Raw genomic sequence first — 22,089 nt, 5'->3', positions numbered from 1 at the left:
GTAATGCTAATGGACTGGCTGTCAATCTCAAGGACAGCGAAACAGATTTCTGTATTTCATGTTGGCACCCCACGGTGAAGATTCCTGAAGCTGCTGTACAATGGAGTAAGAGGCAATGACTGACCTGCTGGGAGGGCGTGCACAGCGCGGTGATCAGCTTGGCCACAATGGGTTTCACTTTGGGGTCGCTCTTGTCCAGATGCTTGGCCAGAGAGCCCATGAGGATGACCACGCTCTGCCGGACAGAGTCGTAGCTCGCATCCTGTGGAGCGTTCTTCAGAAACTCCTCAAAGACAGGCAACAGGGAGCTCACGTTGTCCTGGGACAGAAACAAAAGAAAATCAGGTATTGTGACCAAGGACATTGTAAAACACTGACGCACACAGATAGTCTAAAGATCGCAGTGCATCCAGATCATGAAATTCTGAAAAGCTGCCTCTGCAGTGTGTACTTCAGAATCCTGTACTTAGTTTATTTTGTTTACAAGTAGGATCACTTAATTCAATGCAAGCAAGTAAGCTTCCCGACACAGACACCACATACCTTCCCGTGAGTGTTGAGAGCCGACAGGGCTGCGTCCAGCATGCACTTCCTGACCTCAGCATGGCGGTCATTGAGGGCTTCGGGGACAAAGAACTGGAAGAGGGGGGTGACCTGGGAGCCGTCGAGGTACTGGGAGAGCTTGTTCAGGGCCAGTGCGATCCCACACCTGCAGGGAAGCAACACAAGAGGACAGCCTGGTTTAGGACCCCGAAACACCACCGAGAAAAGGTGCGACCCAGCCACTTCAGTCAGGGGTGGAAACCCATTGCATAGCAGGCTGAGCCGTTCCGGATTTTACTAGGAGTTTAATAAGACACACCTGAGCTTGTCACCTATAAACTGCACCTAATCAAGCGGATATTAAAACCTGGAATGGGTGAAACTGCTATGCAATAGGAGTCTTATTTCGATCCTATGGTTCAGGTATGGTTATAATTAAGCCATACTGGTCGACTGCAGAAAATGGTGAATTGTGTTTTTTCCTTCAATCATTTTATATATATAACAAAAAATTGAATCAAATCAAATGGACACCCTCCCATCTACATTTTTGCATCTAAGAGTTCACAATTCATGCAACCCCCCCTGCCCCTCCCCAACCCTAATCCCCAGATCCAAAAGCAGCCTGTGCGATAGCAGCAGCTGGATCTGCCTGGTTCTTGGGTCTCCCCAGTAACAATCTGAACAGTACCTGGCCTCCCACTGGTCCGGAGGGGCTTCAGATATCACTCGACCCAGAGCGTCCAGTACAGGCGGAGGCCTCTGCAGATGAAACACACACACACACACAGCAGTAATTAACAATGCTCTTCTATCCGTGCCGGTGTGTTCATCGCTCTGAATAAACTATTCCTTTGAATGCTGGGAGGGACTCACATAGAGCTTCTCCTGGTAGATCTCCATCAGCTTGCCCAGGACCTGGGCTGCCTGCCTGCTGTACTGAGCCACGGCTCTGGAGAGGGCCTCGGCTCCAGCCTGCCGCACGGCCTCCTCATGGTGGATCACATCCCCGATGAGCAGGGAGCACAGGCCAGGGTCCAGCTCCAGTGCCATAGTCTCCCACAGCCTGGAGAGAGAGAGAGGCAAAGACAGGGGGTTACAACAGGACAGGACTTGAAACTCACATGCCTTGCAGAGCACCTCATGTGCTATTCACACAAGGGAAAGCACTCACCTCTCTGCCAGTGCCCTGCCCTCCTCCTCCACGTCAAAGCGCCCCACCCAGACCCTGCGCAGGAGGTTCAGCCCATTCTTCTCATCGCTGTCCACCGTGGGCAGCACCATCTCCAGCTCCAGCAGCCCCTGTTTAATTGGATCAGTTTTAAACAACGAGCATGCATTAAAGATCTGGTCAGGGCTAAACAAGGAGCTCAACAAAAGATCTGGTCACAAGAGAAACAGGGAACACACTTTCCCAGACACCTACTCACCGCCCTGAAGGGAGGTTTTCCACAGAGCTCCACACACAGCCACGACGTAACTACATGTTTCCGGTTGGCTGCAGTGGTCGGGAAACTACATGACCTGCAGAATCCTTTAAATTAACCAGCTTTGAACCTCAGAGTTGTTTTCAAACTAATTTCAGCACTGTACAGTCAACACCCTTACACAATGCCTGCCACCACTATCCGCTAGGCAGAGCCCTGCTGAAACAGCTTTAATAATAACGCTAGAGGTCCTGGAAGTCCCTGCAGAGCACACAGTGTACTGACCCGCAGCGCTGCGTCCCTCACAGCGAAGCACGGGGACTGCAGGGCCTGCAGCAGCACGTCTATCTCCTCCTGCTCGGCGTAACCACAGCCCTCCTCACCACTGCTGCTGGCACACAGAGAGGTCAGGGTGCGAGAGGCCAGGACCTGGGGGAGGAGGAGGAGGGAGAGCACAGTCACTCCAGGGCACACGGCACAACACAGAGCAACACACAGGGCTGGCTACTGTCCTAGCATTAACCAGCAACTGCTATGTAGACACACAGTTTAGAAGGCTGTATGTGTTTCAGCTGATACTACAGGATATAGAGACTGGTCCGCAGTACCTGCAGTCGCGGTGCGCCGGTCCCGATCAGTCTGGTCAGCAGCAGGAGCATATCCACCCGTGGGAGCAGCTCTGGACCGTTCTGAGAGGAGAGGAGAGGAACACACCCCCATCAGACAAGCAGGACAGCAGAGAGGAACACTCCTGCACGCACAGCACCGCACCTTGCATTTGTTTTTTTTTTTAATTATTATTTTTCCAGTGCAAGTCATTTTATTAAACTTGTGTCTGCTCCCATCTCTGTTTTGAGCCCCCGCAGCGTCTCTTTTGCAATGGGGTCCCAGCTCGCATTACCTCGTCCACGAGCTGCTCCGGGCTGGCTGTGCTGGAGCGGAGCTGAGCGTGCTCATTGATGATCTGCAGCGCCTGCATCAGCAGATCCTCCTGCTCCTCACTGTCATTGGTCGTCTCAGTCAGCACGGTCTTCAGGAAGGGGAAGCAGAACGCAAAGGCAGGGGCCGACAGAACTGCACAGAGCGCAGGAGAAGACATTGCATTACATTATTATCTATCTACATATACACACACAGGGACATACAGAACCCTTACAAAAGAGCAAACTCCTCTAAACTTTTCAGTATGTTTAACATACCTCTGTCATGGGAAAGTGTGTTTGAAAACAAACACTGGAGGTACTTCAAGGCTTCTGATGCCATGGCAACTACACGCTCATGTCTATTTAAATCTGTTAATGTGCTTGTGATGTCATTTACTACATATTAATGATGTAATGATCTACTACTCCTTTCTTTTTAAACCTTCAAGCATCGGGGTATTGAGTTTATTTATTGCAGACACACAGAACCCTAAAAAACAACTATTGGTTTCTTCAATTAAGCTATTTCTCACGCTTGTACTGAATGTGAGCAGACCATGCAGCGTGGCTCTCCCTTACCATTGCTGTGCTGGACCGTGTGGCTGTGCAGCAGGCTGACCGCTCGGACCGTGGCCGCCCCCAGCTCCTCCTGACCCCACGCTTCGTCCAGCTCGCACTCCGGCTGCAGCAGACGCAGCGTCACATGACCTACCAGGGAGCCTGACGGAAACAGAACAAGAAACCACGGTTACAGCCGGCCAGCACGCGGCTTTCACCGACACAGCCATCTGCAACTAGGACCGCAGCAACGGAGAGGACTGTCTGAGTGCAGGGAGACCTAGAGGTGGACAATCTGTGCCTCTATTCATCATCTACACCACATCTGTCAATGTACTGAACGTTTCTGTATTACTTTAGAACTGCATCAGAACCGTGCAAGACAATGAGATTTCTGGACACAGCGAGAGCTCTGGTTGCAGAAGCATGGATTTTGCACACGGTGCATCAACTGCAGTTCAAGTCCCCCTTCTATACAGACCTAGGTTTGTCAGCTCGGCAGGCATCACACTGTTGGCCAAAGCCAGGAAGGGTTCCTTGATCCTGGGAGCTGCCAGCGGGGATTTGAAGAGCGGCAGGAAGGAGTGGATGACCTGGGGGATGTGCTGGCACAGGCCCGGGGGTTTTCTGGTCACTACTGCAGCCAGGAGGCTGAGGGCAGACTGCAGCTCCCGGTCCAGCTGCAGAGAGAAGAGGAGCAGTGCGTCAGTGAAAAGAACAATGCTGCATTAATAGGGTGCAGTGTGAGGCGTGTGTAATGCATTAATAGGGTGCAGTGTGAGGGGTGTGTAATGCATTAATAGGGTGCAGTGTGAGGCGTGTGTACAGGGCGCTGGGCTTGTACCTCCAGCAGCTTCTTCCTGATGGCAGACTCTCTCTCCAGCTGTGCTTGCATCAGCTCCTTCTGTTTGCTCGTCAGCTGCAGCTCCTCTTTGATTCCTTTCTTCTTTTTAATTTCCTGAAACAACGACAATGCCACAGGACAGAGTTTTACAAGTTTTTGCTGAAATCTGCCATCTCCCGAAACAGTCAGATACTAAACCAGCAACACCGTGAGCTCTCTCACCTCTTTCAGCTCCAGCTCCAGGATCTGCTCTTTGTAGGAATAAGCCTTGTTCTCACGCTTCAGGTTCCCTTTCTTTGTGCTCTCCTGCTGGGTGCTGGGGAACAAATCAAACACTGCGCTGTGACTATCATCACCGCCACGGGAACTCACCTCTCCACCGGAACCTATTCACATCAACTACCCTTACAGTGGAGTCTCAACCCTCTGAACGTCACTGCACAGAAACACAGCGAGCACAGGACACAAGCTGCCACGACGTCACTGCACAGAAACACAGCGAGCACAGGACACAAGCTGCCACGATGTCACTGCACAGAAACACAGCGAGCACAGGACACAAGCTGCCACGACGTCACAGCACAGAAACACAGCGAGCACAGGACACAAGCTGCCACGACGTCACAGCACAGAAACACAGCGAGCACAGGACACAAGCTGCCACGACGTCACTGCACAGAAACACAGCGAGCACAGGACACAAGCTGCCACGACGTCACTGCACAGAAACACAGCGAGCACAGGACACAAGCTGCCACGACGTCACCGCACAGAAACACAGCGAGCACAGGACACAAGCTGCCACGACGTCACTGCACAGAAACACAGCGAGCACAGGACACAAGCTGCCACGACGTCACTGCACAGAAACACAGCGAGCACAGGACACAAGCTGCCACGACGTCACTGCACAGAAACACAGCGAGCACAGGACACAAGCTGCCACTCGCTTTGCTCGACGCACAGAGAGTGAGAAGCCCCTCTGATGTGCGCTAGCCTCACAAACACTTGTAGAAAGCTGTGTGTCCTGACCTGGGGATGAAGGACTTGTCGTACAGCTCCCCCTCCGCAGTGTGCATGATGGCGTACTCCTCGCGCGTCACCTGCCTTAGCCCCTGCTTCTCCAGTGCGGCCGTGATGATGCTGAAGATCCGGGGCAGCACCTTGGCACAGGAGAGGGAGGAGAGACAGCCCACTGCATTCATGGTGGCCTGGGGAGGAACACAGACAGGGCAGGGCTTAGGGAGCTTCAGTATTGCAGTGAAGGAAATGAGACTCCTGCCGCATAGCAGTGTCACCCATTCCAGATTTTAATACATGCTTGATTAGCCACAGTGTGCAGGTAACAAGCTCAGGGGAGACTTACTACTGGCTCAGATGCTATGAATGGAAGTCCTATTTCCATCCCAGTGCTATAAACTCAGAACTCCGTCTAGGAGGAACACTGAGCAACACTGAATATTGAGGTTCATCTTTCAAATGTTTCGTCAAACACATGGATCAGTGCAGCCGCTGGCTGAAACTTTGTTCTGCTTAGTTTCTTACAGATTGTACCTTCTAATCCAATATAAGGTGATAATATAATGTCACTGAAGTTCAGGATGACCCCACCTGGTTCATGCTGGCTGTGTCTGTGACCTGGGGCAGCAGGGTCTCCATGTGCTTGTCAACGAAGGCTGTCGCACTGATCTTCATTCGAGACAGGATGGCTGGCCACAAGTCTTTATGAGCCGCCACTGCAGGGAAAGGGCAAAGCACTCCAATTCATTCACATTTTGAATTGATTATATTCCACAGTCAAGCGTTGGAATAAAGTTGTACGCGTTGTCTTGTGAATTCAGCATTCCTCAGTGCTGAAACGGTTCTGGAGCGTTCCAGTACCACTGAACTGTCAATGACAGAAGGGTGATTCTCATTGACCAAGTCCCTCCTGAATGAATGGATCTTAACACTGCATTTACTGAACAGCGAGAGGAAAACAAGCTTTTGATTTTAGTATTACAATATATATTGCTGCCATGGAGTGCTGTGCAGCCCTGGCTGTATGTATTGGTGAGGCAGCTCTCTCACCTATGGAGGGGTGGTGAGCCACGATGAGGCTCTCCTGGGCCAGCTTCTCTGCCTCTCCGGGGTCTGCTTCCAGCCCGGGTACACTGGTGATCACACACAGGGCTTCCAACAGGATCCGCGGGGGGGTGTAGCTCCTCCCCAACTCTGACAGCTCCCCTGACTCAGTGACCAGGGCGTCCGGGGGCAACACCTGGGGAGGGAGGGGGGAGAGATTAGAGAGGGTGAGAGGGGGGGGGGGGGGGGAGCTGCTCTCAAAACACAGTCCCCCCGCCACTGCATAGAGAATTAGAACAGGGCTCCTTGTGTACCAAAGATCTCTGAATCATGCATGCAAGTCTCTTTAATCTATTTCTGTCTTCAACAAATTGCAGCGAGGGCCCTGTTTTAAATGATATCAAATGACAGTGGCCATTTAAATATACTGAATTTAAAGTGGATTTGTTTAAGCCACACTACCCCAGGAATGGAAGAAAGACTCCCCATGCACCACTCGATTAGCCACTGTGTACAGGTACAGGTGTATAGCCCGGGGGGGTTTTAATTACACCCCGTGGTAAAACACAATCTGCTCTGTGACTGCTTTCCAAGCCCTGCTCCTCAGGGGCGCCGCCTGCTGGAGAGAAGCGGAAGCTGCTCCACTCACCTTGTGGGAGTCGAGGACAGCTCGGAGCTCATCCAACATCCCGTACGCCAGTCTGACCCCCCCCAGAGCGGCCAGCAGCTTCCTCACAGTGTGCTGAGCCTGCTTCCGGACACGCCAAGTCCGAGTGAGCAGCACCAGCACCAGGGCTCGGTGATACATCCTGCAGACACGGGACACGGGCAGCTTGTTAGCAGGAGCAACAGGTTAGAATACGTGCCTATCGTCTAGCCAGGTCATGTTTTTCTGAAGGATCCTTGACTCCATTGGTTTGCACATGCCCAGCAGTGGTGCAGACAGAGCTCAGCACTGAAGTAGTGTGCACTTACAGCATCACTGTCTCTACACTGCACACGCACAAAGCTATCACACCCAATACTGTAACAGGTAATACTCCTATACCTCCTTTGAGTTTGTTTAGGTAGTGCAACATTACTGCTAATCAGAGTTAAAGATTTCAACCTGTGATTTCTATATATGCTGCTACACCGGCCATCTCAAATCAATTCAATTCTTTCAGCTAATGCATATGAATCTTGCAGAATTAATTAGCCTGTTGACCTGTCTTGTCGCCAGACAATTACTGAATCCTAAACTCATTGCTAGTTAATAAATCATTTTAAAAGCACCAAGCAGACACGTTACTAGACTAAGCAGCAAGCAGAGCTGCCTGCATGCAGTTGTACGTACTGTGCTTTGTGATCAGGGAGCCTGTGAGGATGGTCCAGCAGCAATCTCTCTGCAAGCTGCAGCACTGTGCACAACGCTGCTCGAGAGAGGACACAAAGAGACGCATGATCCAACAAACATTCAACAATCCCCAGAGTACAGCAAGTGCAAAACAAACGTCTGTTAGAAACACGACCTTAGCTCTCGGAGAACCGAAAGAAAACAAAAGCCGTCTGAAGATTTTGCACTTACCTTCTTCCGAAGCCAGCGAAAGGAACTTCTCAGCAGTAAAAATCTGTTTCTTCTCATCCAGAACCAGTTGCCAGAACCCAGACAACTTTGCCTCTGCAGGAGAGAAGAGGAAGGCATGATCGAGGACCAGCGTCGCCCAATAACCCTGCCCCTGGTGAACCTCTTCTAGTACACAGCTCCCACTCCCACAATAACCCCCTGGTCACACCCCTGCACTGGTTCTACAGCTTACCTAACTGGGACTCCACCGTGCACAGTCTGCAGAGCAGCACTGCGGCAGCCACGCCCTCTGTGATCACGGGAATCTGAGTGGTCTGAGAGGAGGCCTTCTCTACAGTCTGGATCAGCAGTGGGAGCAGCTCCACACCCTGCAGCAGTGTGTCCCCTGCCAGCACAAGAGAAGCACTTAGACTCACCGACACTCAACTCCAGGACTCGGAACGGTTTTACAACAATGAGGGAATCGCAACAGTAATGCAAAGCCTTGACTTGACTGAGGAGGATGCTTCAATATCTTATCACAGCTGGAATAAAGATTACAGAGAACACAAGACGAAAGGCAGCCCGATCTCCTGGTGTGCTTCCTGCGGGCGGAGGGGCGCGTCTCACCTCTGAAGCAGGCCAGCAGGCACTGCAGGTAGGCGTGCCGCACTGCAGAGGTGGAGGTCTTCAGGGTGAAAGCCTTTTTCAGCCACTCCACCAGCTTCGTGGGAACCTCTGTAGTGAACTTACTGCTCCAGAGCGTGAGCACCGACACAGCGTGCACCAGCGTGCCCTCGTGAACTGCACCAGGGAAAGAAAGAAAGAAATAAAGAAAGAGACAGAAAGAAATGAGTCACTCTAATACCTGGCTCAGGATTTAGACGCCAGCTTTACCGTTTAGGTGATCAATGTATTTGGTTGTCATTGTTAGAAGCAGGTCAGACATGGCAATAAGACTCCTATTGCATAGCAGTTTCACCCATTCCAGGTTTTAATACGACCTTGATTAGCCACATTCTATAGGTAACAAGCTCAGGTGGGTCTTATTAAACTCATAGTAAAAGCAGGAATGGATCAAACCATCTATTTTCCATCCCTTAAAGTAGAGGCAAAATGCAACTAAATTGATGTAGTATTAATGTATCATGAGCACAGAAACAGCGGTATGCTGGAATGAACGTGTTCAATTTCTTTGCTATATTTGTTCAGCTTTATTAAACAATTATTTTAGTAAAGTCCCCCCCCCCCCCATTTGTGACTCTTTAGGAACTCCCTATTCTCTCTCTTGCAGCTGCTGCTGTAAATTGCCTCTGAACGATCACTTGAGAGGCCAGGCAGGCAGGCAGGCAGCCTGTTAGCTGCAGATCCACAGTGTTTGAGTGCAGGCTGTACGAACCCTCCTGCTGTAGGAACGGGATGAAGAGCTCAGCCACTGTGCTGCTCAGAGCCTGGCTGGAGGAGCCGGATACAGAATGCTGGCTCAGACTGCCGATCCCTGTGGGCAGAACCGACACACACAGCTTAATAATGATCATACAGCATGGACGGGGTCAAGAAACACAACTTCAACTTTTCAAATGATGAAATCATGAAAAATAAATATAATAATTTGTCATGTCATAATAAGCTGCCATATTAATATAATTAATAATACTAATAATAATACTAATAATAATACTAATAATAATAATAATAATAATAATACCTGAAAGTACGCTCATCTTTTGGGCAACAACATTCAGTTTACCCTCCGATCCTAAAAGGTAAGGCAGGTAAAGTAAACCAGTTCATTTTTAGAACATGAAATACAAACAGCAACATGCATCTCTTCACTGAGAACGTCACACTCTCTGGTGCCCTCTGGTGGCGAGGCTGGCAGACGTACTCACCTCCCAGGATAGCGAACAGGTGCTTGCCGAGAGACTCCACAGCAGAGGGGTCACTGCACTGGAGCGCCAGGGTTTGCAGAGCCAGCACAGCCTCGTCCATCACCTGAGGATTGTTCGCTTTGAGCTGGCCTGAGAACAGTCAACACAGCATTCAGCCCAAACAGCAGCACCGTTCTGCTGAGCTACAGGCACCTAGCACCGCCTTCCCTTTGTCTGTATGTTTAACCCATATATATCATGGCTCTAGGGTGCCTTCACTAGGACCCACTTACTGCATTACTCTCTGCCCAGTTTACAAAGGTATCTGAACTGACAATCAATTTTAAGGTTGGCTCAAATGTTTCAATGCAACGTACTTGCCAGTCCTTTGCCAATGTCCATGGCATACTGGCTCATGTCCAGAGTCACCGATGACAGCAAGCTGGAAATGGCTGTCCAAAACAAGGAGGAAAAAAAAGTTACAATTTTAATTACAAAAACTTCACTGTCAGTTATTAGCGATGGTCTGACCTCATTTCATATGAAAAAGTGCTTCCTCAACACACGATGCTCTCCTGTGAATAAAGCCCAGCTGCCTGTACAGGAGCGCGGCTGCAGTGCGGCTTACTCTCAGTGATGTTCTCAGGGCTGCGCAGCAAGGACTTCAGCAGTGTGGGCAGCAGCAAGTCCTTGAACTCCTGGTGGGTGGCGTGGCGGAGCAGCGGGGTGCATTTATCCTGGGCACAGGGGGGCACAAACAGCAGCCTGGTGAGACATGCAACCTGCAGGGACTGCAGCTAACAAAACAAGCCAGAAACCCTAATTGTGTTCACATAATGACCTCTAGATCAGGCTTGTAGATTTCAAGAATGTTTTTTTTATAGAGCAGAACTTACTAGTACATGTCTCGGAGGTTTGGTTTTGCTCATCAGCACAGTCTTCATGTACAGGTCCAATAGGGCACTCTGTAAACCAGAGGAGAGAGAAACACACACAGTTACAAAGAACCAGAGCTGCATTTCTGAACATGATGCCTGAAGCAGAGTACTGCTCCTGTGCACCATCAAATCAACACACAGCGGGTTCATCTGCATCACAAGACAGTCTGGACCATAAGGGGCTCAAGAATCAAATTCTACATACAAGACGATACATCGGTGTGTATTACATTCTTCCCTGGCAGGAACGCCACCATTTCAACACCATCAACTGAGGCAAAACTTCCAATTGGTACAATTCTAGTTTTCTTCAATGCAGGGATGGAAATAAGACTCCTATTGCATAGCAGTTTCACCCATTCCAGGTTTTACTCCATGCTTGAGTGTGTACAGGGAACAAGCTCAGCTGTGTCTTCTTATTAAGAGACTAAAATCAGGACTGGATGTCACTGCTGTGCAGGGAGCCTTCTCTCCATCCCTGCAATGCACTTCTCCTGCTGGTAAGCCCAGTTCTCCGGTCCCAGTCTGTGTTGCTAACCTTGTGTTTGTTGACAGTAGCCATGTCCTTGTGTGCGGTGCAGAAGTCCACCAGCACTCCCAGCATGCCCAGGTGGGTGTGGCTCTGCTCCAGACTCAGGATAACAGACAGGTACTGATCGGCAAGGCCTGGGTTCTGAGGAGAGAAACAGATCAACATGTTCCCATTACAGTAAAGCTGAGGACAGCCTTCTTCAAGCACTCAGTGAGCTGCTCTACCTCCCTCACGCTCCTGTGTGTGTCTGGTTTCGTTTCAGTATTTTCCTGTCTTCTAACTGGTCCCCCTCCTGTGTGCTCAGCGACACTTACATTGAATTTTCCATGAAGCACTGCACATTTCTCCTCCGTTTCTATAGGGACGTAGCGCTGCTGCAGTCGTGAGGTCTGTTAGGCTAGGCCTTCAGTCCACATTAATAAACAGACATGTCTTATGTACTCTGTTCTGTGATCTCTGTGTGTGCTGACTGAGTTTGAACCACACGATTTACTTGAATGCCTTTAAAAGTACTGGGTTGAATCTCATTCGTTTTAAAAAGGCAACAGAACAGCCCGTCACCTCCTTCCAACTCTGCCTGAGCTTCTTCACAATTCCTTCCAGATTGTGTTTGTTGGTGCCGCCCAAAACATCAGACAGCAGCAAGCTCTGGACTTCCACCTGCAGAAAAAAAAAAAAAAAAAAAAATCACTTTCTTACTTTACACACTCCATACATCCAGTGCACAACAGACAACGCATCTAATAAACTCAACTCCAGAATGAATCTCCATCCGAAAACTGATGATACTTGAAATAAACCACCACAGCATTAAAGCCCTGCACCCAATAAACACAAAGCCTGAACCAACTGGTTTTTTTAAATCACGTTTTAACAAAGCCATGTCAAGCGTCTGTCCGCCCTGCTCCGTGACCTCATTACTGACCAGTTTCTTCCAGGTGGCTCCCTCTCTCTTGTCGGGAGATGGGTAGACAGTCTGCACGAGCAGGAAGGTCCAGGACAGGGCCAGGGAGGCAGCTGAACTGGTGCCCTTGCTGCTGAGGAGAAAGGAGAGGTCCATTAGCACAAAACCACACTGACAAAACACCTGCTACGGGAGAGCAGAGACGAGTCCCTGGGCTGTGTGGTTAGTGTGCAGTGCTCTTGCTCTGAAGCCCTGGGCTGTGTGGTTAGCGTGCAGTGCTCTTGCTCTGAAGCCCTGGGCTGTGTGGTTAGCGTGCAGTGCTCTTGCTCTGAAGCCCTGGGCTGTGTGGTTAGCGTGCAGTGCTGTTGCTCTGAAGCCCTGGGCTGTGTGGTTAGTGTGCAGTGCTGTTGCTCTGAAGCCCTGGGCTGTGTGGTTAGCGTGCAGTGCTCTTGCTCTGAAGCCCTGGGCTGTGTGGTTAGTGTGCAGTGCTGTTGCTCTGAAGCCCTGGCAGCAGTGTGGCGTAGTAGGGCAGCAGTGTGGCATAGTGGTTAGGGCTCTGGACTCTTGACCGGAGGGTTGTGGGTTCAATCCCTGGTAGGGGACACTGCTGCTGTACCCTTGAGCAAGGTACTTTACCTAAATTGCTCCAGTAAAAACCCAACTATATAAATGGGTAATTGTATGTAAAAATAATGTGATATCTTGTAACAATTGTAAGTCGCCCTGGATAAGGACGTCTGCTAAGAAATAAATAATAATAATAATAATAATAATAATAATAATAATAATAATAATAATAATATTGCTCTGAAGCCCTGGGCTGTGTGGTTAGCGTGCAGTGCTGTTGCTCTGAAGCCCTGGGCTGTGTGGTTAGCGTGCAGTGCTCTTGCTCTGAAGCCCTGGGCTGTGTGGTTAGCGTGCAGTGCTGTTGCTCTGAAGCCCTGGGCTGTATGGTTAGGGTGCAGGGCTCTTGCCTGGGGTTGCCATTGTTGCAGATGATCCCGGCAGTCTGCAGGCACTGCACCAGGTTCTTGGCTGTGGCTTCGGGCTGAGACTCCGCTAGCTGCTGGAGAGCAGAGTGCAGGGCTCTCCTCGAGGCAGAGTCTCTGTGAGAGAGAAGCGAGAGAGACCGTCAGGCTGGAGATGCAGCTCCACCAATGCATTACTGTTAGTTACAACTACTGGCTATGAAAAACACTATACCAAATGTATGTTACTTTATAAATACAAAACAAACTCTCTCTCCTTTAATGCCCCCCCCCCCCCCTGTAATGCAGTACATATAGAAAGCCTTTTTCATTAACCCACTTTTTGTAACACAATCTTCACAGTAACCATGGCATGCACGACTAACATCCCCACTGATCTGAGATCGAATATTTTCAAGACTGTATAAAACAGAGGAGATGCTTTCCCAGACCTGTATCGATGCAGAGTCAGGCAGAAGAGTTTACAGAGTCCCTTCACTGCAGGCTCCGGCAGCTCTGAAACCCATTCAAACACAGCCAGTTACACGACGACAGCGCACTGCAGTAATACCAACACACAAACTGGGGAGCAGGGCATGGAATGGGGTACCAGCATGCAGCTCATGCTGAATCACTGGGGTGCCTGAAGAAGCACATTGAAAGCTTTGAGATCAATCAGAGACGAGGAAGTGGACGAGCTCTGATGGGCTGAACAGCCTCTTCTCGTTTATACATGTTCTAATAAAACCTTCACAATTAAAACGACAAGTGTTTGGAGCAGAGGTCTTTCCCCAAGGTCTTCAGTTAGAAAAGAAATATTACGGTCAAACACTTGGCTGCGAATGGACGGTCTCAACAAACACAAACAGTGTGTCCTCGTGTGTGTTTCCGTGGAGCAATGAGAGGATGCAGGCTCACCTTTCCCTGTCACACAGCCCTTCAGTTCATGGAGTATCTCTCTCCGTTCCTTCACACTAGCTGTGGTCACTTTCAACGCAAACTTCTTCAGAGTATCTGAAACCTGGGAGAGCAGACAAAGCAACAGCTTACACACAGAACATCTATCGACACAGCAGAGAGGAGAGCCAGGACTTGCAGGAACACAAGATGAAACCTGACCACAATGCAATGCACAGCTCCTCCGTGCCAGCTGTGCTTTCATTACTGGCACTGTGTCTGTGTTTTGATCACATAGAGGCTGATCCAATGCAGCTGTAGGCTTTGTATTACTGAATGCACGTTTTCCGGGCTCTAAATGAAAGACATTCAAGACTCGCAAGTAGCGACACTGGCACACTGGTGTTTGTTTTGTTGAAGTGATTACGTGGTGCTATGTTTTCAGGTTTTGTAGAACACATTGCAAGGTATTCATATTAGCGGACCGAAAGTATCTGTGAGTTGATTTCACCAATCAGATTTTCAGCCCGCTTTGAAATACAATTTGCAAATACATCAGAGAGCAATGGACCCCCTTATCAGAGGGGGGCTCTAATTAAACACAAAGAAAACTCTGCCCACGGTGGTGATATCCTAGCACTGCAGATACAATTAAAACTAATTCCTTACCACTCTATTAGAAATCAGAAATATTCCAGTATCGATAGTTTTTCCCCTTGTGTTTTTTTTTCCCCTCACCGTTTTCATCTTATTTTCTGAGCAGGCGCTCTCTAATAAAAATACATTGAATATTTACATAAATAAAAGATAGGGGCTAGAGAGCATGTTGTGAAATCGATGACATCGCATATCTCGCAACGACCTTATTACAGCCTCTATTGAACAGCTGTGGAAGTTTAAATCGATCAAAGTGCTGCGATCGTTACTTCGTGTTGTATCCTAGAAGATCACAACTCTCGTCTTTTTAAAGCCCGGATCAGGGCTATAGTGTTTGCCGTCTCAACGCCAACTGCACCACGACCCTCCATTGACACCGCTTGCCTAGAACGGAATTTCCAAGCAAATCCGCTTCCACTGTGTCGCATTTCACATACTGCACACAACTACCGCCGTGCCCGCGGGTTTGCATCGTTACAAGGCAGCCCAAACTTAATATCAACGCATCAGCCCCAAGTATTTGAGAATCACACAAACCTGCGTGTCCGCCGCCATCTTGCCGGCCTTAGTACAGGAAAGACTTCACTCGCTTCACTTCCGGGTCCTTACATCTCCAACACGTGGAGGTCCGCTGCAGTCTGCAGTCTCCATTAGAGGCTCTCGGAGCTCGTGTTTGATTGCAGCTCAAGATCATTAGAGGCTTGCGGAGCTCGTGTTTGATTGCAGCTCAAGATCATTTTGGTTCACTGTAAACACTGCAGTCCTCCGAGCCTAAAGGCTACAGCGACAGTCACCGTGCGAGGATGCAGATTGTATTGAAATATACTGTAACATGATGCAGTGTAGTAGTGTAACTTGCCGTAGAACCCGAATTACAAAAACACTAATGCATACACATGTATATATCTCACTTATATGGACTAATGTTTGTAATACAGAGTAGCAATACTTGGTACTTTAATGGCTGTTTCCGGTTATTAAAACTTCTCAATAAGAAACATCTGTGCCTTTTCAATGATGAAATCACCTCCGAACTGCTAAGCATACAGCTATACAGTCTCGGACTCTCAACTTCGAAACATAAACACAACTGTATCCTACAGAACGTCTATGCGATAAGGAGCTAAAAGCAATAAAACACTCACACACACACACCGCTAACACCTGCACATACTTCTGTATGTGGAGGACGGAGTATTATTTAATATATATATATATATATATATTATTAGTATTATTTAAAATATATATATATATATATATATGGACAAAAGTATTGCAGTTGGTTTAAACCTCTTAACATTAAGAACACCGCGCCATCAACACACATCACCTATTTTAGAAGGGTCGTTAAACTTGCCACCCACACGGTACGACTTGCACTTATACAAATATACTAGTGCGCTGTATGACAGCAACAACAAAACTAAGAAATCAAGCTTGCTGGGTTCACATCTCGATTAGTACTGATCTTGTATTAGCAAGTGTTCTTTTCTGTAAGATGGTGTGAATCAGTCTGTAATTGTTAAGCAGAAGGATCAGAGTAAGACTGCTTGCAGTGTTGCAGTGGGTGCTCACGTTTATACATCACCTTATAATCCCAGGATCATACAGAATGCATTGTGCAGTGCGCAGCTTCTACCAAAATACTGACTTCTGCATTACGGTAACAGGACCTCGGACGAGACGTAAACCTACTGGAAGTGACTCTGCAGCAGCAGTTGTGATGCACAGTTCATCCCCAAGTCTCTCTGGATAACAGCGTCTGCCAAATGCCCAATAACAATCATAATGGATAGAGGATGAGAGCAGTCTGGTTAGCTGTGATGCACAATCCATTCCAGGTCTTCATTCACAAGCAGGTCCTAAAATACAGAATTAAACCTGCCGAGGGCTAATTGAGGACCTGCCTGGAGCACATTTCTGCAGTTCCAGGTTCATGGTCTGTTGAGTTAACTGGAACACTTTGAAAGGGACCTCATCTCATTACCTGATGCAGACACGTTGTGTAGAGTCAGAAACACACACTTCCCAGACCACATTCAAATAACAGCAATACTTTAAACATGTGGAGCTCCAGACTGTGAGACCGGTTCACCTGCACTTGTAGATCTCTAGATCTACCCCTCCTACTAAGCACTGGACTCGCCTGCCCTCAGCACCCTGTTACTGGAGGCTCAGCTGATGCACTACTGCCATTGCAGATGCAAACTGTTTTAATCCTAATCGTGTTACTTCTCACCTCATATTGTATTCTAGTAGTATTTGCACTTACTGTATTTAAACCTCGTATTGCCCTGTAACACCTGGACGTCTCCTTGGATAAAGGCACCTGCCAAATAAACTAACAGAATGCCTTTAACCAGCTGCCAAAACCCATTGAGCACCTATTACTCCAGAAACGCATTTCATTGACCTTTTCAGAACGTGTCTACGCATGCTTTTTAAGAATCAAACACAGAAAGCTTAGTTATTGTATTTTATTGGTGATATTTTGATGCGTCAAGCTGCACACAGCAGGGCCAGGCTGGGTATTTAGTCAAACAGCCCGAAGCCCATGTCATCGTCGGACGCCTCAGACTCCTCCTTCACCTCCTCCTTCGCGGCAGGGGCTGCAGCAGCGGCGGAGGCCGTCTCAACAGCCGGGGCAGCGACCGCGAAGGCAGAGGGGTCAGCCAGGAACGCCTTCACCTGAGGGGGAAGAGACAGGGTCAGAGTCCAGGGCAGGGTGTCCAGGCTTAACTGCATGGCTCTGTGCCAGCAGTCAACTACACTTCATGCTATTCAATGCATTTACCCACTTAGAAACGGGTACGGCAAAGGTGCTGTTCGAGACCAAGCGTCCCTGTCAGTCGTGGGAACGAGACAGACAGGGATAGTAGGAAACGAGTTCATGTGCGCAGGGGGAACGACAACACAGCACACGACAGCTGCACTGTAACTTATCCTGCGCATCTCTGGAACAGCTTTTTAATGGGCAGCTGGGGAAGTAATGGGAGATTAGGACTAGCCCAAGACAACCGTGCAAGAATCAATTCTAGTTGGGCAGCTTCCCCAAAAGCATGCAAAATACACAGAGCATTTTAGTTCTATAACCTCAGCTTATTTCAATGGCAGTGGAAAGCCATACTTCCTAAATACAGTACAAAGCTGCCCACTAAAGTTCAGCATTCAAAAAGATTCTTACCTTATCAGCCAATGGGAAGGAGTAGTCAGTTTCCACAGCAACAGCCAAGACTCTCTTGTACCCATTGATGACAGAGTGGGGGATAGAGGCAACAGTGGGGTAGCCAATCTGCAGGCAGACACTGGCAATGTTCCTCACGCCCTGCAAGCAAAGAAAAGCAGTCAATAGCAACTCCAGCAGCGTGGGCTGGGTACGGACAGCACTGTAGGAGTATGCTGATGTTCGAGACCAAGCGTCCCTGTCAGTCGTGGGAACGAGACAGACAGGGATAGTAGGAAACGAGTTCATGTGCGCAGGGGGAACGACAACACAGCACAAGACAGCTGCATTGTAACTTATCCTGCGTGTAGGTGCAAAATGAAAGAAGGAATATTGCAGGTGTCAATGCTGTGACTGATACAACATACAAGCAGATGGTGCGGCCGCTAGCACACTTAAGAAAACAGGGAAACGAAAGCTAAAACTCAAGTTTTATATGTGAAGGCTACAGCCAGTAGTTTGGAAAATTTAGTCCAGATTTCCTCAGGTCCTTGTGTGAAGCCCCCTACCTCCAGGAAACGCTGGTGCAGGGTGTCCTCAGTGATGTCCAGAACCTCAGGGCTGTAGACACTGCCGTTGTCGTAGACTTGCTGGATGATGAGACCGAAGGAGAAAGGCGAGATGTTCAACATGTTCAGAAGCGTGGCTTCGCTGGCACCCACCTTGTCCCCCGGCTTAATCAGCTGGACATCACTCTAGAGGAAGAGAAAGAAAAGGGATCAGAAGAGCTTACAGCAGAAGCAGGGATTTCACATTCTAAACATGATGTGATAGAGGAAAAAAAAAGTTGGACTCACCAGAATTTCAATGGTACCTCTGGAGATCTTGGTGGTGATTCCCAAAGCCTGGAAGAAGGAGGTCTTCTCGGGACCCAAGCCCGTGTTTTGGGCGGGCACAGTGACCTCGCAGGGAGCCACCGCACCGGCACGGGCAGCAGCTGGCACCTGACGCACAGAGAGTCAAAATGAATGGCAGTGGAACAGGAAGGGGAGGGACAACCCCTCAATTTCTAATCAGAAGAAAGTGAGTGTGTTTACTACAAGATAAATAGAGCACTTGAGGCTGTATTGTAACTTAACCTGCATCTCTGCAACGTGACTCGAATTGTCCAACTCGGTTGAGAACCACCACTTTGAAGACGCAACCTGATACAAGTCACTGCTAAACCTAGCTTTAACCCCAACAGGGTGTGCAAAACACGGAAATGCAGAAGCGGCTACCTTGTTGGCCAGCAGCATGTCCCGGACCTCAGTCAGATCCTCCTTGGTGAAGACGAAGCCGACATTCCCACGGATGTGATTCAGCAGCCTGCAAGTGAAAGCACACTTCATGATCACGGACTCACAAGCAGCACAGGGGCACGCTTCCACAACTTGACAGAGGTTCCACTACAATCCACTGTTAAACAAGCTGGTGTTCGAGACCAAGCGTCCCTGTCGGTCGTGGGAACGAGACAGACAGGGATAGTAGGAAACGAGTTCATGTGCGCAGGGGGAACGACAACACAGCACATGACAGCTGCATTGTAACTTATCCTGCGCATCTCTGGAACAGCTTTTAATTTTGCAGATGAGGAAATAAACAGTCATTATATAACAACCATAAAAGGGACACATCTAAAACATTTCAAAATACCCATATGCTGGGTTTAAAAATGTGACCAGACCAAACTGACAGGCTTGAGCATGTTGCTGCAATGACTGTAAGAGATGGCAGTCACCAAATGTACCCCAGCAGGGAGATGAAACTGCCTACATGTGATCAAACAGAGCAAGCTGACTAGACAAGCACACGCTCATGACAAAGCTTCGTACTTCTCAAGGGATGGGTTGTTCTCCAGATGCCCGCGGATAGCCTTGCGCATCATGGTGTTCTTCCCCATCAACACTACTGCCTTCCCGCGCAGAGACAGACGGATGGTCTGCATCTGCTTGGAGCCCACGTTGTCAGCACCCACGATGAAACATTTTGGGTAGTCATCCAGGAGTTGCTACGTGGAGAGGGAGGTAAAACAACAAAACAAAACGATGAGTTTCCAGGGGGTCGCCGGCTGTCAGGATGTAGATTTAAAAATGTAGAGAGGAGACACAAAAAGAAATGTTCGAGACCAAGCGTCCCTGTCGGTCGTGGGAACGAGACAGACAGGGATAGTAGGAAACGAGTTCATGTGCGCAGGGGGAACGACAACACAGCACAAGACAGCTGCATTGTAACTTATCCTGCGCCTCGATGCCTCCACTTCCATGATTGCTGTGCTGGGGCAGTGAAAGGAGTGCAATGCAATGTGTCAGCATACACATCGATGGGTAATGGAAAATACTGGGTGTTCTAGAATATAAACCCTGGCTGTAAACTGAGGGCCCAGGCTATACATCAGACATGTTTCACTGTACTGAAACACACTCCAACCTTCATTCCACAGCATCCTGTACAGAGAGAGGTGTTCCTAACCCCAATCTACATGCTTAAAAGCCTACACAGCTTTAATTTATATGCTGGTCCAATAAAAGGTACCTCCTTGAAGATTCCTTCTTTCTCATCTCTGGATCACTATGTCCACCAATTGTAAATCTGAGCCATTGCCTGGACCTGCTATACCACAGCCAAGTCACAGACGTAGCTACATACAGCTTTAATCTATGCATTGCATTTTATTAGCTGGAAAAGCCATAGCTACAACAAGCACTTGAAATACCCCTGTACTGTATTCATTTCACATCACGTACAATCACAACCACAGCGAGCACCTCTTAATGACAGAGCGGCACTCGCGATGCCGGTTCTACTGTGATCGCATGCGGGTGCCGTTCTACGCTGTGGTTTTGAAAGCAATGCTGTGGATCACTCACGACGATTTTCGTGAAGTAGTTGGACTTCCACACAGTCCTGTCTTCCCTGGGCATCTTCGCAGTGCTTCCAAGGATTGCCACACAACTGGTTTAAAGACAAGGTGTCAACTGCAGAGAGGGAAACATGTCAGAGAGGGTTAACAACGCGCTCACACACTGCCGGGCACTCAGCTGGGCTCTGCAAAGGGGTTCCAATTATTATTTCTGTATTCACTTAATGCACATGGATACCGATAGTACATGAAACTATACCAGGCTGAGGTTATTATTATAGGCGTGTGATTACAGGATAACTAGCATGCTGCTTAATTACCTTCAAGTTGGGATTACATGAAAACAGAACACACGGACAATATTTATTACACATCACACTACATGAACATACACCCGCGCGTAACGGCAGTCCCCCGGTACCCCGCCACATGGCCCCGGTTCAATCGACTCTAGCTACGAGGCAGCGTGGCTCGGCCCAGGCCGCGCCACACAGACACGCCGCTGAGACTAATAATACCCTCACAAAACCTCCCGAATATCATCACCCGTCACACGGATGTGGGTGACACACAAAAACCCACCCGGGACTCGATTCAAAAACTCTAAAAACGTAATTATTCCCGTTTCAAACTCTAAACTACCTCTCCGTAACTAAACCATTTACCTCACAGTCAGAACTGCGTGAAAGAAAGAGGAAACTACGTCCGGGGACAAAGTATTTATACTGACATAGGCAGCCAATCAGAAGCACCGCTTGCAAATAGCGGCGAGTAGGGATTGGATCTCTAGGCTGCCACTCACTCACGAGCACGCCAACGCTAGCAGTCATAGAAACTACAGTTACAGGCTAGAGCGGAGCAAGAGCAAGAGATAGTGCTGCCATGGCAGAGCTGCCCTGTTGTGTGAATGCGTGTCCTTGCACGAGTACTGCAGTTCAAGCGGGATTTAGGCTGGTTCATGCTTCTGTCGCAGATGACTGCGATGTGTCAGGCGCAGACAGCATAGTCTTTTGCATTGCCAGCCGTGTCAAACAGCGCGGCACCCTGACAGGTCTGTGTATCTCACCCGCCGCTGTGTTTGCAGAGCGAGAGGATACTGTTTGACGGGACAGAGTTCACTGAAATTTAATGTCAACTTTTACTAATAATTCAATGCAAGCTTGCAGTACTGTCACCCGAGGACAATCTAGTGCCGAGTCCACTCATCATCTCCAATTTACAGAAATTCTTAACGAGGACAAAAAAAAATGCTAAATTTATTAAAATAGTTAATAGGTTTTGTCTGCCAATTATAAATACGTATAAACTGACACATTTGATGTGTTTTCTACTTTGTGAACAATCTGAAA

The 22,089-nt window shown here is 48.7% G+C and overlaps 2 protein-coding genes and 4 non-coding genes across 7 annotated transcripts in view; all 6 read right to left on the bottom strand.

Moving 5' to 3' along the window:
• Positions 1-15,305, bottom strand: part of LOC117973327 (stalled ribosome sensor GCN1-like) — a 30,533-nt gene extending 15,228 nt beyond the window's left edge. Inside the window, exons 1-33 of one of the 2 annotated variants that reach the window (XM_059032805.1) lie at positions 15,210-15,305; positions 14,037-14,139; positions 13,571-13,634; positions 13,125-13,256; positions 12,172-12,280; positions 11,808-11,906; positions 11,253-11,387; positions 10,673-10,741; positions 10,405-10,513; positions 10,154-10,228; positions 9,798-9,926; positions 9,614-9,664; positions 9,305-9,403; positions 8,536-8,709; positions 8,159-8,311; positions 7,927-8,019; positions 7,696-7,771; positions 7,009-7,168; positions 6,366-6,555; positions 5,907-6,031; positions 5,328-5,506; positions 4,518-4,611; positions 4,296-4,409; positions 3,933-4,131; positions 3,473-3,613; positions 2,872-3,044; positions 2,579-2,659; positions 2,256-2,399; positions 1,718-1,845; positions 1,420-1,609; positions 1,235-1,305; positions 544-709; positions 125-319 (exon numbers count right to left, since the gene is read on the bottom strand). In XM_059032805.1, the coding sequence (XP_058888788.1) occupies positions 125-319; positions 544-709; positions 1,235-1,305; positions 1,420-1,609; positions 1,718-1,845; positions 2,256-2,399; positions 2,579-2,659; positions 2,872-3,044; positions 3,473-3,613; positions 3,933-4,131; positions 4,296-4,409; positions 4,518-4,611; positions 5,328-5,506; positions 5,907-6,031; positions 6,366-6,555; positions 7,009-7,168; positions 7,696-7,771; positions 7,927-8,019; positions 8,159-8,311; positions 8,536-8,709; positions 9,305-9,403; positions 9,614-9,664; positions 9,798-9,926; positions 10,154-10,228; positions 10,405-10,513; positions 10,673-10,741; positions 11,253-11,387; positions 11,808-11,906; positions 12,172-12,280; positions 13,125-13,256; positions 13,571-13,634; positions 14,037-14,139; positions 15,210-15,227 (4,038 nt within the window). In that variant the 5' untranslated portion in view covers positions 15,228-15,305. Of the gene's footprint in view, positions 1-124; positions 320-543; positions 710-1,234; positions 1,306-1,419; positions 1,610-1,717; positions 1,846-2,255; positions 2,400-2,578; positions 2,660-2,871; positions 3,045-3,472; positions 3,614-3,932; positions 4,132-4,295; positions 4,410-4,517; positions 4,612-5,327; positions 5,507-5,906; positions 6,032-6,365; positions 6,556-7,008; positions 7,169-7,695; positions 7,772-7,926; positions 8,020-8,158; positions 8,312-8,535; positions 8,710-9,304; positions 9,404-9,613; positions 9,665-9,797; positions 9,927-10,153; positions 10,229-10,404; positions 10,514-10,672; positions 10,742-11,252; positions 11,388-11,807; positions 11,907-12,171; positions 12,281-13,124; positions 13,257-13,570; positions 13,635-14,036; positions 14,140-14,684; positions 15,153-15,209 lie in introns of those variants that run through there. The other variant, XM_059032804.1, reaches the window with a different exon arrangement.
• A 1,832-nt stretch (positions 15,306-17,137) lies between these two features.
• LOC117426149 (large ribosomal subunit protein uL10) lies at positions 17,138-21,526 on the bottom strand. The gene is made up of 8 exons (XM_034043485.3): positions 21,406-21,526; positions 20,748-20,855; positions 19,713-19,888; positions 19,119-19,206; positions 18,696-18,842; positions 18,408-18,593; positions 17,860-18,000; positions 17,138-17,363 (listed from the first exon to the last, which is right to left on the bottom strand). The coding sequence occupies exons 2-8, from the start codon at positions 20,799-20,801 to the stop codon at positions 17,208-17,210; spliced, it is 948 nt and encodes a 315-aa protein (XP_033899376.3). The 5' UTR covers positions 20,802-20,855; positions 21,406-21,526; the 3' UTR covers positions 17,138-17,207.
• Positions 17,498-17,625, bottom strand: LOC117427225 (small nucleolar RNA SNORA63). Its single transcript, XR_004548210.2, has one exon. It is a non-coding gene; the product is annotated as a small nucleolar RNA SNORA63 (small nucleolar RNA).
• Positions 18,078-18,205, bottom strand: LOC117427224 (small nucleolar RNA SNORA63). The gene has a single exon (XR_004548209.3). It is a non-coding gene; the product is annotated as a small nucleolar RNA SNORA63 (small nucleolar RNA).
• LOC117427226 (small nucleolar RNA SNORA63) lies at positions 19,312-19,439 on the bottom strand. Its single transcript, XR_004548211.3, has one exon. It is a non-coding gene; the product is annotated as a small nucleolar RNA SNORA63 (small nucleolar RNA).
• LOC117428584 (small nucleolar RNA SNORA63) lies at positions 19,996-20,123 on the bottom strand. The gene has a single exon (XR_004548335.3). It is a non-coding gene; the product is annotated as a small nucleolar RNA SNORA63 (small nucleolar RNA).
• Positions 21,527-22,089: the final 563 nt, after the last annotated feature.

Source organism: Acipenser ruthenus, chromosome 11, assembly GCF_902713425.1.
Source record: "Acipenser ruthenus chromosome 11, fAciRut3.2 maternal haplotype, whole genome shotgun sequence".
Taxonomy (NCBI): Eukaryota; Metazoa; Chordata; class Actinopteri; order Acipenseriformes; family Acipenseridae; genus Acipenser; species Acipenser ruthenus.
The sequence above is the reverse complement of the archived record's forward strand: the minus strand, read 5'-3'. Positions and strand labels throughout refer to the sequence as shown.